Source organism: Nuphar pumila, chromosome 2, assembly GCF_984573655.1.
Source record: "Nuphar pumila chromosome 2, dmNupPumi1.hap1.1, whole genome shotgun sequence".
In the NCBI taxonomy this organism is placed as follows: domain Eukaryota; kingdom Viridiplantae; phylum Streptophyta; class Magnoliopsida; order Nymphaeales; family Nymphaeaceae; genus Nuphar; species Nuphar pumila.
In genome coordinates, this window is record NC_143250.1 from 17,746,909 (window position 1) to 17,764,048 (window position 17,140).

General features: G+C 37.4%; 1 protein-coding gene across 2 annotated transcripts; it reads left to right on the plus strand.

The window, feature by feature from the left end:
* The first annotated feature begins 12,194 nt into the window (after positions 1 to 12,194).
* LOC149844918 (glycolate oxidase 1) lies at positions 12,195 to 16,829 on the plus strand. Of its 2 annotated transcripts, none has more exons than XM_089995369.1 (12): positions 12,195 to 12,348; positions 12,491 to 12,630; positions 13,392 to 13,516; positions 13,612 to 13,658; positions 14,500 to 14,577; positions 14,723 to 14,847; positions 15,069 to 15,135; positions 15,231 to 15,293; positions 15,812 to 15,881; positions 16,002 to 16,102; positions 16,201 to 16,305; positions 16,398 to 16,829. In XM_089995369.1, the coding sequence occupies exons 2-12, from the start codon at positions 12,494 to 12,496 to the stop codon at positions 16,581 to 16,583; spliced, it is 1,104 nt and encodes a 367-aa protein (XP_089851495.1). In that variant the 5' UTR covers positions 12,195 to 12,348; positions 12,491 to 12,493; the 3' UTR covers positions 16,584 to 16,829. The 2 variants fall into 2 exon arrangements, with proteins under 2 accessions (XP_089851495.1, XP_089851496.1); XM_089995370.1 differs by having other exon boundaries at positions 12,197 to 12,348; positions 12,491 to 12,634.
* The last annotated feature ends 311 nt before the right edge of the window (positions 16,830 to 17,140 follow it).

Here is a 17,140-nt window from a genome sequence, read left to right on the forward strand (position 1 = left end):
GGACCCCCTTTTAAAGAGGAAGGCCCGGCAAAATCGGAGCCCCCTCCCTCCAGCGGCTGCGGTTCAAACCTCCCTCCCTTTCCTTTCTGCGATTTCTGTTAGGGTTCTCTCTCAGAACCCTAACCCCCTTTCAGACTTATCGGGCAACCCTTATCGGGTTGCCCCTTTTTCTTATAAGCCTTGTTACACAGGGCGCGGCTCGGGTCTGGACCTGAGACCCGCAACTCGCCCCCAAAAGATATGGATCCACAAGTTGGATCCAAATCGATCCAACTGTGGATCCTCGGATTAACTTTATAATTAAAATTTTTATTTGATTATCTTTATTATTACTAACTTGTGGTTGATATCATTTATACCTAGTTACCCCTTTATGGGTCCTAGATCTGAAATGTGGATCTAGGCCCAATTTGCATTTTTTTGAAATATTTTGTAATATAACCAAAATTTATTAGCAAAAACTTTTTGGTTTTTACAATTATGCAGACATTTATGACTAAAGAATCCACACAAATATGGTGAGATGAAGATGCGAAGAGCAGGTTGTCACCATAATTGTTCTAGTATTTCTTTATTTCTTAGATAGTCCATTTCTCATACCTTTTCTTCTCCTCAGTATAAAACGATTTTGAAATTTGAAATGCAAGAGCATTTATCTTCAATGAAAATGCTTTAGGGCCTGTTTAGAATCACGGGGTTGGGATGGGTGTTTATGTATGTGGTGGTCCTGTTGGTCAAACTATACCTTGGTTGTCCTGCTTGAAATATCGGGGCTGGGATAGGCGTTTATGCATTTGGGATGGAAAGTGAGGCCCTTTCTCCTTTGTATTTATACTAAATTATGAATTTGACAACTGTCACCTTTTTTCAAATGCATAAACTCCACGAACACCTATCCCAACTACAGATTCCAAACATGCCCTAAAGAAAAAAGAAAAAGGAAAATTTCTCATTTTTTGGTTTACGCATTTTACTTGTTCCTACCCCCAAAAGAAATCTATTAAAGATTGAAAACAGGTGGTCCACTGTTTGCTATTGAGGTTGGCCCCACCATCATCTCAATGGTCAACCTAGAGATATTGCAGTTTATCAAATATAACCAATGTTCAAAATATAGATATAGATCATAGAAAGTTAATTAAGTAATTTTGGGGAAGTGTCTCTTACGGTGTTACCTTGCCAAGGCCCTCTTTTTCGATTGTTTTTACCTTTTTGGGGTCAATGGAAGACCAGAACCTCCACCTCTGTCCTCTGGTTGTTAAAACCCTTGAGGTCTCTTGCTCGTTGGGGTCTATACTCCAAATTTGTTCCACTCATCCCTATCTTCACGACTCTCCTTGAGATTTCATTGGTGCAAGTTGTTTTGATCAAATCGGACTCCATAGATGTAATCTACATCATTCATGTAGTGACAAACTACATTTAAATAGCCAAAATCTAACTTGTGTGTTAGATTTTTTGGTGATTCAAAAATCAATGATTGACAAAACATAGAATTTACGATTTAAAAGTTCATATTTTTCATTGAAAAATATGATACAAGGGTCAATCCTTATTAAATCAACCATGTTGAATCCATCTATAAATCATATTTGATCAAAACTTGTATCATAAAAGTTAAGAAGGGTATTAAGATGGGGGACAACATAGGGGATGAGTAAAACTAGACTCGGTACACTAAGCTTCGTCGTTGTGGCAAAGCAAACCCCTTGAGGGTTTCGATATGTGATCATCCCATTTCTCTTGTTTATTATATCAGTAATTATGGAATAAACAAAGTAGTAGAAGTGTCAAAATCATTCAACTTATATGTTTGAATTCCACTTATCTCATATCCTAGATAGTTTTATAAACATGGGATCTCGGATGGCCTGCCCTCCTCAACCCCTCCTCACTAACCTTTGATTTCAAGGCCATACACTACAAGAAATTTGTGGATTAGCGACGACCTCAATCCGTCGCTAAATAGTTTAGCGACGGATAACTTTTATCACAAAATTATAGTCGCTAATTAGCGACGAAAACTATATGTCACAAGTTTTCTCACTAATTTGTGACGAATTAGCGAATGCCATGATTTGTCGCAAGGACGTCATTAATATGCGGAGATTTGATTTGGCGATAGATTTTAATTCGTCCTTAATTTTGTCGCTATTGTAGCGACAGATTAAAATCTGTTGCAAAACATTGGCCAATTCACTTTTGCAATGGATAAATATTCGTCCTTAATTCATCGTTAAATTAGATGTCGATACTAAATAGTGATGGATAATATTTGTCGCAAATCCTTTGCAAACAATAAAAAAATTTTAAAATAAAATAAAATATAAATATCGAGAAAAAATTCTTATGATACAATTCATATTTCCTGTACAATTTATATTTTCTGTGTATAAAAAATAAAGTACATATAAAAAATACATATAAAAAGCAACTAAAACAATTTATCGATCCACTATAATTCTCGCCAAGTTCTAATTATTTACAAGTGAACATTTACAAAGATTTGTTTTTTTAAACAACAAGAAGGTACAATAAATTCAACATATGAATCTAATCATCGCCAAGATTCTGTGTGTCATCTTCTTCATTGTATAGATCTGCCCCTTTAACTCCTCTACGCTGATTATCTCCAGCATCTTACAAGAGAAAAGAAAGGTTAGTATTGATAAACAAAATATAATGAAATAAATTATATGCAATGCACCTAAGTTAAGGCAATCAAAATAACATAAGTGAATTACACATAATCTAACTAGCAATAAAGTGAAGGATATTAACAAAATTCAGATGTGTTCTAAGGCTGACATAAAAAATTCATAATGATTCAATCATGCAAATATGTGTTCCAATCATGCATATACTAGCTTGAAATCTAATGACACGAAATAAATCACATGAAACTTTCCTACCTGAGAGGCACTTGAAGGCCAAGTTCTCGTCCCGAAAAAAGTTTCACAACTCATTACAGACAACGTTGGAAATTGTTTAATGTAAATAGTCATGCATTGTGTCCTTAACAAGTTGGTAGACACCATCTTAAGAATTAGGCGGGTTAGTCGAATGCTTAAAGTTGATGCTGACAGGAGAAGTCTGAGAGTCGTGACTGGAGGAGGCAACGACTGGTGAGGTGTTCATATTACTCTTAAACCCAAACACACGACCCTTTTTGGGTTCACCTATTGCAGTCACCAATGTTGCAGGATCAAAAGACGGATCCTAAGTGGAGTCATCGTCATATTGCTCTACCATTTATTGCTCGTATGACTCCTACAAAGTAATGATTACAAATTTATTAATAATTAAGAATTATAATGTTTATGATAACTTGTATATTACAATGTTTATTAATACAATAAATATATACCATTGTCGTTCTCGCCTTCTCTGATACGAACTCTCCCGTGGTCTTACGTTTATGTGTTTCAACAAACACATCCTTGTATGACATAATGTCTCCTTTTTCTACTTCCTACAAAGTTAAATGATAAAAAATTTATTTAACAAATATGCAACAATACTTATAAAATTGATAATATATATTGATGAGTTACCATTTTCTTCAAATGACTCCCAAAAGTCTTAGATCCACCTGTGTGTAGATGGACATTGGGCATCTTCACTCGGTTTTGTGCAGCCTTCGCTAAGCAGTTTCAAAATTCATGCATCGCCCACTTGTCGCACATTGCATCCCAAACGTCTGACCTGATAGTATGAGGGCCATGATTGTTCCACTACAGTGGATCATCTATCCCGCCAGATATTTTTCTTACTGCAGTCTTCATATTGTGCAGCATGTCTGCAAATCGACTGACAATCACCTTCTGTCACACCTTCCTCGCATCCTGCTCCTCCATCGTAGTCGCGAAGCGATTCAAAGCCTATAAATAATTTCATAAAGTTAGTAGACATGACTATAACAAAAAATTAAATATGAAACACATTGACTATGAGAAACGATTGTATACCATGAATGAAGACCACAATCTATCCAACACCTCCTTCGGGTACTCTTTCCATTGAGCGACCGATCCTGGTAGATGTTGAACTAGTGAATGCATAATCTCTCATATTATTTCTTGTGATTCGAACCTCACATTGCATATGAATTGGTACACATTAACTATTAATATACAATATTTATAAGATAAGTATATGATAAGTGAAAATGAAATATTTATGACCGATTAACAATATATACTATTTGAATGAGTCATTGTGTGTCAGACTGAAAAGACCCTACATCTAGCGTTGTCTCGTGAGTTGTATGAACAACTGGTGTAGGTGGGTCATGTGCAGATAAAGCATCATCTATAGAAAAATAAGTTAGAAATTCACATAATACGCATTTAAACTAATCAAGTATACAATTAGTTAAATGATATACCTATCGAATCAGTCCATAAAGATGATGGCTGAGACTGACTACCACGGGGTGCTCGACCATTGTAACCTCCACTTACCATATTTTAACAAATAAAAAATGTCATGCAAAACATTCAAACATTGCAATACCTTCAAATCATTGTAATACATTTTAATACATTCAAATCATTCACATCAAATATTGCAATACATTAAAACATAAGATATAACATCACTTGCTAATCATAGATAACTTATCCTTAACTTGCAATACAATTTGATCAGTTACACAACTCTATATCATCATGGATGCATAATCAAATCGAAAATAACTTCATGCAAGACATTCAAACATTGCAATACATTCAAATCATTTAAGTCATTGCAATACATTACAATACATTGAAATCATAACTCTATACCTATTGAAGATACATAATCAAATCGAAAAGAACTCCATGCAATACATTCAAACATTGCAATACCTTCAAATCATTCAAGTCATTGCAATATATTTCAATACATTCAAATTATAACTCTATACCTATCGAAGATACATAATCAAATCGAATTTAACTTTATGCAATACATTCAAACATTGCAATACATTCAAATCATTCAAGTCATTGCAATACATTTCAATACATTCAAATCATTCACATCAAACAGAGGTATATATTACAAGATATATTTCACTAGCTCGAGAATTCTTCTTCATCACTTGTTTGACTTTCATATTCTTCTTCTTCCTCCTTCTCCTCTTCGTCATATTCTTCTTCTTGTCCATCCACTTGGTATATCATTTGGATTACATTCTTCCATGCATGTGCCATCGATCAATGAAGATATGACATGCATACCATGCGTGATATCATGACCATAAGAGAAGTCATACATATCATCTGATTGATAGTAATCACTCTCTTCAGTTAATGATTTGAATATATCACACACACACACATACACACACACACACACACATATATATATATATATATATATATATATATATATATATATATATATATATATATATATATATATATATATATATATATATATATAATATCATGCAATCACAAGAACTATGATGCATGCATTGATAACTTATCATTCATTTTCAAGTGCAAACTTATTCATAACACAATACATTCATTTGAAGCATATTTTCATGATACAATTTCACATAGAAGTCATAATCAAATTGAAAGTAACTTCATGCAAGCATGGATACAATCACATCAAACATTGAAATACATTCAAATCATTCAAACATGTACTTGCGTCAAACACACTCCAATATCCCGCTAACTACTACCATGACTAGCATGGAATCCGAATTCCAAAAATAAGAACACTTATATTTTCATATATTAAAATCATGCTCAGCATGATCTCCGAACTCCATCAAAGCAGTCTTAAATATCCATAACTAAGTGAGTGTGTGAACTGAAAAGTGTTGCATCCAAGAAATTAAATAACCTGTGATGCTTATGCATCACTTACTCACCACGGGTATTTACCTGATTTGCATTGCTTTTGTCACTTACTTACCATGGGTCGCAGGACACAAGCGGGATCCGTTGAGAAATCTGCAAGAGACACTGTGTTAAAATGAAGTTTATTACTCGATAACAAGGAGGGTGACGCCTCCTATCGAAAATGAGCTCGAACAAGGAGACATATCCCTTTGGTGAAAGCGAGACAGACAAAGGCAATGCCCCTGCCGACAGTAAGGTCAAGGCAGGGAGGTTACGCCCTCTCCCGTATCAATCATGAGGTAGGGGGGTCTCGCCCCCTGCCGAGGCAAAATTTTCCAACAGGGGGATTCGCCCCCTGTCGGGCAAAATTTCCTAGCAGAGGGATCCACCCTCTATCGGGCAAAAAAGACAAGGGGCAGAGGAGCTTCGCCCTCTGTCAAAATTATCGAGGACATGGGGGGCGAAGCCACCCCCTGCCAAGGAAAACAAAAGGGCAGGGGGATTCTCCCCCTGCCGATCATTCTCCTGCAGCGTATAGGGGGGCCTCTGTCAGCAAAGTCAAGAGGACAGAAGGGCCCTGTCGACAAAGTCAAGAGAACAACCCCCCCCCCCCCCCCCCCCGTCGGCACTCGAAAGGATAGGGGTGAAGCCTCCTGTCATGCCGCAGAAAAAGAGGACAGGGGCAGAGGTCCTTGTCTTGCTGAAGAGATCAAGGGCAAGGAGGGGGCCTGGCAGAAGCAATCAGAGCCTCTGCCAGCCTCCGCCAACTACACAGGGGTGGGGAGGGCCCGACAGAGGCTGTCAGGCTTCTGCTGGCCCTTCGACAACAATATGGGAAAGGGGGTGGCTACACCATAGAGGAAAGGAGGAAAGTTACCTACAGACAAGGTTCGTCGGACGGGGCTCGTCGAAAAACCCAGAGAAGGAGCAACGAGAGAGAGAACGGGAGGAGAAAGAGAGAGGAGATCGTTAGGAGGTCGATGGGTGTCGGTCGATCGGGCGATGGGAGGTCGCCTGGCGGCAGGTGGTCCATGAGTGGCGGGAGAGCGACGGGAGGCATATAGGTGGCAGGTGGGCGACTAATAAAATAGTAAGGGAAAAGAGGCTCGTATTAGGGATTTATAGAAAATTTAGCGATGAATTCGCGATGACAAAATGTTGTCGTAAATGCCATCGCAAATGTTTGACGGAGTAGCGACAAAAAATTTCTGCTGTTGAGCCATTGCGAAGTTGCGATGGAGTTTGAGACAGAATTGTTCCATCGTGAATCCATCGCTAATTCGTGATGGATTCTCGACAGATTTTTTTCCGTCGCTAATTCTATAAATAATTTGAATGTTAGCGATGGATAGTTTTCTCTAGCTAATCCGTCACAAATTTCTGTCGCTAATTTGAGTTTTTCTTGTAGTGATAGTTTACAAAAGGCTTGGATCCAAAATGGGGCCCATACAAATATAGCCTTAGAGAACTTCAACAACCTTTTATTTTTTTTGGGATTTATTCATGTAAAACAACATTTTACAAAGTTCATTGTAAAGTAGTTGTCGTGTAGGCATGCATATGTTTAATCACACATTATATATTGTCTAAGGTTAAGGCTCATATAAAGTGATCATGTACCTTAATTTGTCATTTTTTTATTTTATAATGGGCTAAATTGAAAAAAGACTATAAAGTGGTTACAATTAGGTTATGGTCCCCAAACCATTGTTCTCTTTTGTCTCCCCATCAAGAAAGAAAATTGTTCCTTTCTCATTAGGTTTAGAGAAGAAGGCAAGACTACATATAGAGGTTCTGGAAGATCATACCCGTAAGAGATCTATGAGAGCACCAATGAATTCAAGTACGCTTCCGCAATAAGTTTTGTTTTTGATCCTTTTAATGATTTAGTATGAACAAGTTAATAATCATATAAAGTGTTTTTTGGATTTATGATCTCAACAATTGGTATTAGAGCAGCTTGTTCTTATTGAATTGTTGAAATATTTTGTTTTGACATTATGCTTCGCGTTACATTCGACGATCTGTTGCGATTGGCTTCGACACAGGCACCATTGGGTGCGTGCACAATTCTTGAGGAAAGGGGAAGGAGCGGTTTCCCTTTTTCGAGTTCCTTTCCGATTGATGTCGGGGTGCGGGTGGAGGAGTGCCAATCGACTTTTTTCGTATCGTTCAAAAGTGCTCGAACGTAAGGAAGGGTTATTTGGCACTCCCCTTAGGGTTATCAGACAGGTGGGAGGGCCGATCGGCCCTCCCCCTTTCTGTCTCTTTAGATTATCGGACGATAGGGGGTTTCCCTTCTTCTTATCGCCAGCAAGGGGCTCGCCATCTTCTAAACGACGGACGGACGATCGCCTGCTCAGATCGTCAGACAACGGGGGTGGACGTCCATTTAGACTAGATGTTTTGGGGTCGGAGGCAACTCAGGGCCATTTTCGGTGGTTGCTGGGTGTTTCAAGGGTCGACGACAATCGGTATTTGGTTCGGCCCTCCGCCAGTGGCAGTCGGTATTTGGTTCAGTCATCCGTCGATCGCGGTCGGTATTTGGTTCGGCCCTCTATCAACAACAATTAACATCCAGTTCTACCTTTCGCCTTCAGCCGATCCAGGGATCCCGTGACCCAAGGACCCGGGCCTTTTTATGAGGGTAATAATTAACTTTCTATTATTCATATCTATATTTTGGAACTTGGACAACATTAGTTGTATTTGATAAACTACAATATCACAAGGTTGTCCATTGAGATGATGGTGTGTCAACCTCAGCAGTAAACAGTGGAGCACCGGTTTTCTATCTTTAATAGGTTTCTTTTTGGGGTTAGGAACAAGTCCAATGGGTAAACCAATAAAGGAGAACTTTTTCTTTTTTCTTTAGGGCAGGTTTGGAATCTATAGTTGGGATGGGTGTTTGTGGAGTTTATGCATTTGAAAAAAGGTGACAGTTGCCAAATCCACGATTTAGTGTAAATACAAAAAAAAGGGCCTCACTTTCCATCCAAAATGCATAAACGCCCATCCCAACACCGAGATTCTAAGCATGACAGACCACCAAATACATAAACACCCATCCCAACGTCGTGATTCCAAACAAGCCCTAAATCATTTTCATTGAAGATAGATGCTCTTGCATTTTGCATTTTGCATTTTACATTTCAAATTTCAAATTTCAAAATCATTTTATACTAAGGAGAAGAAAGGGGATGATAAATGGACTATCTAAGAAATAAAGAAAATGGACTATCTAAGAAATAAAGAAATACTAGAACAATTATGGTGACAACCTGCTCTTCACATCATCATCTCACCATATTTGTGTAGATTCTTTAGTCATAAATGTCTGCATAATGGTATTTTGACATTAATTAACATATGTTGCAGTGTTTTTAGTATAAATAGATGCAATCGAATTGTTGTATTCAACACAATTTCCGGTATAGATTGGCATCTCTACAAGAAACCGATTGGTTGGCCCTACAACTCTGAACTTTGTTTGACCACTCTGGTGGTTACTCATGTGGTCAGCATGATCATGTGTCAAGTTGAAGGCCAAAGATCGAATCCTGTTGATGCATGGGGGCTGCCATTAGTTTATCATAGTTGGGGCAAGTAAGATTAAGTTATTGTGTCCTTAACATGGGGTTTTACTTCCCAGTAGTGAAGCGGGTCCATCAAGTGACTTCGTTATTGTGAGGGTTTTCCTTCATCATATATATATATATATATATACTCCTAAAGTACCGTAGCATTACTCGTATGTGTTGGTAATGATAAGGTGCTCCGGGAGTACCTACTCCCAACTAATAGAAGTTTTAGATTTTTTTTTTTACTTTTTTTGTTAATCAAACCCTATCACCCTATAGATATGATCTATAAGCATTATTTAGTAGAAAAAAAGTTTTAGATCATGTGATTATAACATACAACTATTTTTTTTAAGACCTTTAAAAATCAACGGCTTGAAATGTATCAAATTTCATGAATTAAAAAATCTTATTTTATGTTCAAAAAACATAATCCAAAGCATGATTCCTATCAAATTAACTATGTTGAGTATATCCATACGGTTTAATTGAGAAGATACAACCTACAACCATGATTTCCAGTATGTGGGGTACTCCCATAGCACAGTAACATTTCTCTCTCTCTCTCTCTCTCTCTCTCTCTCTCTCTATATATATATATATATATATATATATATATATATATATATATATATATATATATATATATATATATATATATATTAAGACCATGTTTGTGAACCTTGCTCCTCAAAACCGAGGGCGAGGGATCTTGTATAAGATTCTCGGTTTTGACAATTACATATTTTTGGCCTAAATATTCACTTTTAGGATTTCAATATATAATATAAATGAAAATACCCACAAAAGCTCTACACACCTAGTTAGGTGGGTAAGCTTAAGGCTTCCAAGTTGAAAGAGGTTAAAAGTTTGATACAAAATGTGTCCTTTGCCGTAAGACTTAAGCTAAATGGGAAACTATCTCCGGTGAGCAGCTTTAGCAGGTGAATCACCACCAAATTAATCGGCAATTAGTCGATAATTTTTTCTTGTCAATTTGTTTCTCACCTATTCATGAGACAACCTAAGATATTTTGATCTCTTATGTTTTACCCAAGACGGTTGTATCTGTCTATATAGGTTTTGTTAATTTATAAATGCGTGAGAAATGGTATACAGAAAAAAAAGAAATAAATGTATAAAATTATATTATATTCTATTTCTAATCCATGCTTCTCTAGATAAAATGTAAATTTCCTAATATGAACCTCTGAATTTCTGAAAACTGTCAAACATAGACCCACAACCGTTGGCCATTAACTCTGGTTACAGGGGACAATAATAGCTTAAAAAACTACCCTTCTATTTTTACGAGGGTAATAAGTATTTTTCAACTTAAAAAACATAACTCTTTTTTTATGTCTCCCACAACATAATTTTCATAAACATGTTTGTTTCACTCTTTTTCAAAAAGAGACTCTATTTCCTATGAAAGAGAGAGCCTTTTTCTTTGGAAAGGGCATGAAACAAACGGTCCCTTATAATCAGTTAGATCTAGTTGCTTCTCCCTCACTTTTCCTATATTCATATCCCCTTTAGGCAGTGCTGACAAATTCAGTTTTGAAAAAGATCAACAAAATCGGTCTGCACCGTTTAGAATCCGTCCATTTTAAAAGTTACTTTTATACGGAAAAGTGGAAAAATGAAAGAATTCTGAAAAGATTTATCTGAAAAAGAAGATATAGTAATTAAATGATGGTTCAATTAAATTCCTAAATACACAACCAAATAAAAAAACTGATTATTCAAAACAAAAACAAAAAACTTCAGGATTAGCTGAAAGATACATAGCTAACATTATTGCACTAGATGGTTGGTTGAGCAAGAGATAAAACATGCATTTTTATAAAAAGAAACCCAAATCTAGGTAGACTTCTGATCATCAAAACAACCAACCTAATCAGCATTTGTATAAACCAAGCACAAGAAAATTTTGGTCGGTTAAAATTGTAACTCATAGTGGATAGGTTGTTTGAGATACCAAAGAATCATTTTAACTGCATTTCAGTGATCATTGGTTGCCCCATGCATATACTGATAGACTTTACTGAATGCAAAAGCAATATTTGAATGTGTCATAGTGTCATATTGCAGTGCACCCACAACACTAAGTCTCCCAATTCAGGGAGTTCAATCACCCAATTTTACAGGGGGTTTGGATCGGCCTTTGAGTCGAATCCATTTCATGCCGATTCAGATTCCAATTGACCAATTTAGGCAGATTCAATTTGATTCTTGCAACACTTATTTTATGAGAACAACAATTCCCAAGTGAAGGGGGAAATGAAATAATTGGACGGTTAGGCTGCACTATCATCACTGAGAGGTCTTGGATTCGAAATCCCACCGGGTTATCCCCTAGCTTGCTTTAAAAGAATCAGAAGGAGGGCAACGCAAAACTTTGTATTTACATAACCAACAAGGTGACTCTCGAATGCATGGAAGAGAGGAGAGAGGCATGAGATTCGATCACTCAGCCAGCCTACCATAAAAAAAATAATAATAAAAGATTTGGGGCAAAAATTATAGAGAGCTAAAATCAATGACGTGGGGATAGCAAAACAAACGTGGTGCCCAGATGATTTTATCTCCAATATTTTGGTGCTACCAGAGCATGTATGGACAATAGGCATCACCCGCAGCTACTTCTCACACAGACCTCGAAAAACCAATCCACAACTCTCGCGAAATTTTGTCAATAATTCCACCCGGTTTGTCCCTTTCTCTATTTTTCTATTTACATGGTTTCCCTGTTGAGAGATATAATATAACGACCCCCACATGTGGCTCATCACTTCCCCTCCCTCCCTCTCTCATCTAGTACACGTTATCTTCTAGCCACTGTGACTTCTCTTTTTTGTTTTTCCTTGCTCTCTTTCGTGCATTTCTCTCCTTAGGATAAGGGGGAAAAAAAAGACCAGGTTCGAATAGATTCTCCTTTTTTTTCTCTTTCTTGTTTTCCCGTGATTCGTTTACCTTATCTCTGTTTCTGGGTAGTAATCAGAATCAGCAATTCGAAATTCTCGTTTTGAAGTTTTCTTAGGTAGTTAAGGTTTACTGCAGAAAATGGAGATCACCAACGTCATGGAGTATGAAGAAATCGCAAGGCAGAAGCTGCCCAAGATGGTTTTTGACTACTATGCATCTGGAGCAGAAGACCAATGGACACTTAGAGAGAACAGGCATGCCTTTGAGAGGATACTGTGAGTTGCTTCATTCTTTTTCCAAATCGAATGTTTTGGTTTCTGATTTTGTCAGTTACTACAGGGTACAGACCGTGGACTCCATTATTTTTTTTTCGGCTGTTCCTTTTACAACTATCATTCAGATAGTGACACGTTCTAGATTTTTTTCTTCTTTTCCAATCAGTACCTTCTTCTTTTCTTTACTCACGATGCTTTGTGTTACATACGGTACTTGTTCGTTAAAACACGTCTCCTTTTGAGTTAAGATGAATTGACAAAAGATTGGTTTGTGGGTGTGCTAGTTGTAGCAGAGTACGTTCCTCTTACTCCTGCCGCTGCTGTTACACCTTGTTTATGTCAGTGATGATAGTCGTGTGTTATTCTCTCCTGATCATCCTGTTTATGTCCATGCTTCTCCAGAACCTTTTGGTGCTATCCCCTGTCTTATGAGTCCTGTCCTTGAGCGTCTATGCATATGTCTGTTCGGAAATCATGTAAGGTTTTCCATGAACCTTGATCATTTTTAATACTTGAAGGCCTGACTATACCCAACTGGGGACTTTGAGCAGCAACAGAGAGCCTGACTGGGAATTGCGACTGTATTGACTTTCGGCTTGGTATTATTCCATCTGCGTTGAAACAGAGTGTTGCAATCGGCGGTTCTTATTTTCTTGAACTCATATTGTTTGCTACCCTGCTCATAGATGATTCTTTTTCCGAGCTTAGATCTGGATGCGTCGTGATACCTGGTTAACTTGTTTGATGATCTGGGTAATCAGGTTCCGTCCTCGCATACTTATCGATGTATCAAAGGTTGACATCGCCACCACTGTCTTGGGCTTCAAGATCTCGATGCCCATTATGATTGCTCCCACCGCCATGCAGAAAATGGCTCACCCTGAAGGTATGAGTTTTGATTGTGCAGATATGTTTCATCAGAAAATTAGTGGTGTAAAATCTGACTGACGTATCTAATTAAGTTCTAATTTCGCATTGCAGGAGAGTATGCAACTGCAAGAGCAGCATCAGCAGCTGGGACAATTATGGTTTGGACCTTCACTTTTTCCTTGTTTTGCTTAAGTATTGCTGCTTTACTTTACCTAATAGAGCTGATTTGTATTATATACCCATGTTTTGGGTTTTTAAGAAGTCTCTGTAATTAATGTTAGAAAAGAGGATAAAAACTGCAGTCATGCCAATTTCTTAAGGGATTTCCATATTTCATCTTTGAGTCACTAAATAAAATGTATTGTTTTTCCTTTTCCCTTTTATGTGCATTTCCCTAAAATGTTCTATTAGAGTGTGAGACATGTTATAAATCATTTTCGGATTTTTACCCATAGATCTTGAGGTTTATTTACTTATGCTCTTGTTTCATGAAGAATCAATCACTGTTCTAGTTACCTTAAGGACCACTTTGGATTATAAAATGTTAAGAAATTTATTCTGGATTTCTATTGGGCTGGTATATATTTTATATCCTGAGTTGCTGGCATACATGCGGATTCTCTTCATCCTTCTTGTTAATGAACATTCATTCTCTGGAAATTATTTAATATCTCATTGCATACAACTCAAAAGTAGTGTGCTTACACATACATTAACTGCTAGATTGAGATGAACTCATTGTAGAATCCCTTAAGATCGTCCTTTTATGGGTTTCTCCTTTGTAGAATTAGGTGATATTTTCAAGCATCAATAGCTTTGTGATAGTTACTGTCCCGCATTGCAGTTTCCCTTCAAAATGACTGCTTTTGCAAGTCTCTTCTCAAATTTGAAATCACCTGAGACACAGTCATGGACTCATAATTCAGGTTAATTTGTGTGTGTTAATGGATAGTAATCATAGACCAATCTCCCTGTTGTCTTTTTAATGCTCTGCTGCAGACATTGTCATCATGGGCCACCTCCAGCGTTGAAGAAGTTGCATCAACTGGACCAGGAATTCGATTTTTCCAGCTCTATGTAAGATTGAATTTTCTTTTTATTATGTTATTTGCTGGTTTCATTTCATTTTCTGTAGTTTCCTGGTTAAATATTTTTACTTTTCTCTTAATATCTGCTCATGCATGCCGTTCAGTTGGTCTGAAACCTACCATTCCTTTTATAGGTGTACAAGGACAGAAATGTTGTTGCACAGCTCGTAAAAAGAGCTGAAAGAGCTGGCTTCAAGGCGATTGCACTAACAGTTGACACACCAAGGCTTGGCCGCAGAGAAGCTGATATTAAGAACAGGTCATCCTCATTTACCAAGTATAGGAATGTCATTGAAGGAAAATACTTAATTCCCAGGAGTGCATAAAACGAAGTTCCAATTTTCTCAAGTATTTTAATGAAGGCCCCTGTTTAACCCCAAACTCCTTATAGCATGACTAACAGAATCTTTCACCTTGTGACGTTCCCCTCTTTGAAACTCTTACAAGTACATGTTTAATTGTTTGTTGTTGATTTTTTAGGTTTACTTTACCCCCATTTCTTACATTAAAGAATTTTGAGGGGTTAGATCTCGGAAAGATGGATCAGGTTGGTCATCCAGATTGTTTGTATCGGTTAAATGACTTATTTCACCAATTCTTCATATATGTGATGTACGCTGCACCTTTTTCTTTTTTGTGCAGACAAATGATTCTGGATTGGCTTCATATGTTGCTGGTCAAATTGATCGTTCACTTAGTTGGAAGGTAGGATTAGGTGGAGTTTTTAATGATTCTGGCTGATGAAAAGTATCATAAATTAGTTTCTTTGCTTGTATAAGCTATATGTACCTTTTAAATGGATGTTACTTCAAAGTCCATCATTAGCCATTTGAAGCTTAAACTGTAGTGAACTTTGCAAATAATTGTCCCTTTTGTTTAATTCTTGTGCTGTTCAACTTATATTATGGCTAGAATTCATTGACAAACAAGTTTATGTGCAATATGAAAAAGAAAAAGAGAGAGTGACAAAGGAACAGTTTGACTAAGTAGCTGGAATGATTATCGTAACTGAACTGCCACTCAACATGAATTTGGTAATGATTTCTTGGCATGATGAACTCATTAGGACTGATATGCCCAAGACAAAATTTCTTTTTTGCCTATGAGAACCTGTCTTCACTGGTGTGCAATTTGAGGTTCCCTTGGTCCTCGTGCCTTATGTGTTTTCAATGCACACCCTTCATCTGGCATTAGTTAACCTTCAATTTCATTGGTTTTGACAGGATGTGAAGTGGTTGCAAACGATCACCCATATGCCAATTTTGGTCAAGGGCGTGATGACCGCTGAAGATAGTAAGATTTTTCACATCTTAAGCTAGGTTTTTATTTTATGTTCACGAATTTCTCTTTTGGTGTCTATCAATATTGATCCTCTGAACTTACGACTTATATTTTTGTTTCAAAACTTTACAGCCAGATTAGCTATTCAAGCCGGTGCAGCTGGTATCATTGTGTCCAATCATGGAGCCAGGCAGCTTGATTTTGTTCCAGCAACCATCAGCTGCCTGGAAGAGGTATGAACATGACGAACTTTTCCTTTTGCTTTTTGTTTTCATGAGGTATTCGAGGTTCACTTATTATTTCATTTTTTTTCGCTTCAAATTTTTATTAGGTTGTGAAAGCTGCACAAGGTCGTGTTCCTGTTTTCCTTGATGGCGGGGTCCGTCGTGGAACGGATGTCTTCAAGGCATTGGCTCTTGGTGCTTCTGGTGTATTTGTAGGTTACCATAACATCTTCAGTATTAAGGCCAATCATACTTATTATCAATGGACCTTTGTTTTTCTTAGATGCAACTTATGTTAATGCAGATTGGAAGGCCGGTGTTGTTTTCTTTGGCTGCAGAAGGTGAGAAAGGGGTAAGAAAGGTACTAGATATGCTCCGGGATGAGTTTGAGCTAACAATGGCATTAAATGGATGCTGTTCGCTCAAGGATATCAATCGAAACCACATAGTGACAGAAGGGGACATGATTCGAACTGCATCCAGGTTGTGAATTGCTCAGATTATGAGCAATTCTCATACTGGATATTGTGATTTCATCAGGTCTTCTGGTTCCATCTGCAATAGTTTCTTTTATGCCAAGCCCATGAATTTCCAAGACTTTGAGACTTTCAAACTTCTTAGTGTATTTATGGATAATAATTTCACCGACAAATGGCAGTATATTCCTTGTCTGTATATTTTTTCCTGCCATGATCATGTTATTCAATAAATGTTGGAGACTTGGGTTCTAGTTTCAGGGCAGTGTAGGCAGTAACTATTTATCTTTTTGATGCACGCACCAGAAAAAAAAAGTTTAACCATTATTTGCCTCTTTAAAGTGTTTCTGTACTGAAGCTTATGCATGTTTAATCTCAACGATACCACTTTAACAAGCGTTAGCCAAAGGGTGAAGGGCTCCCTTTTGGTTCACCTGACACAAGTGTGAGCGCTTGTTGGGAAGTTCAAGGCAGTGCCCTCTCCGCAATCTGCACTTTGGTTTCCCCAGCACCAATTTGTTGATTGGTCTGAGACTTGGCTTTTAAATCCAACCTCTACCTCCATGTTAGA

Excerpts from the sequence above, each read along its gene's own strand:
- LOC149844918 (XM_089995369.1), top strand. The coding sequence starts at position 12,494 with ATGGAGATCACCAACGTCATGGAGTATGAAGAAATCGCAAGGCAGAAG. Across the intron at positions 14,848-15,068 it reads GAAGCTGATATTAAGAACAG|GTTTACTTTACCCCCATTTC; the intron begins GTCATCCTCATT and ends TTGATTTTTTAG. Across the intron at positions 16,103-16,200 it reads CCATCAGCTGCCTGGAAGAG|GTTGTGAAAGCTGCACAAGG; the intron begins GTATGAACATGA and ends AATTTTTATTAG.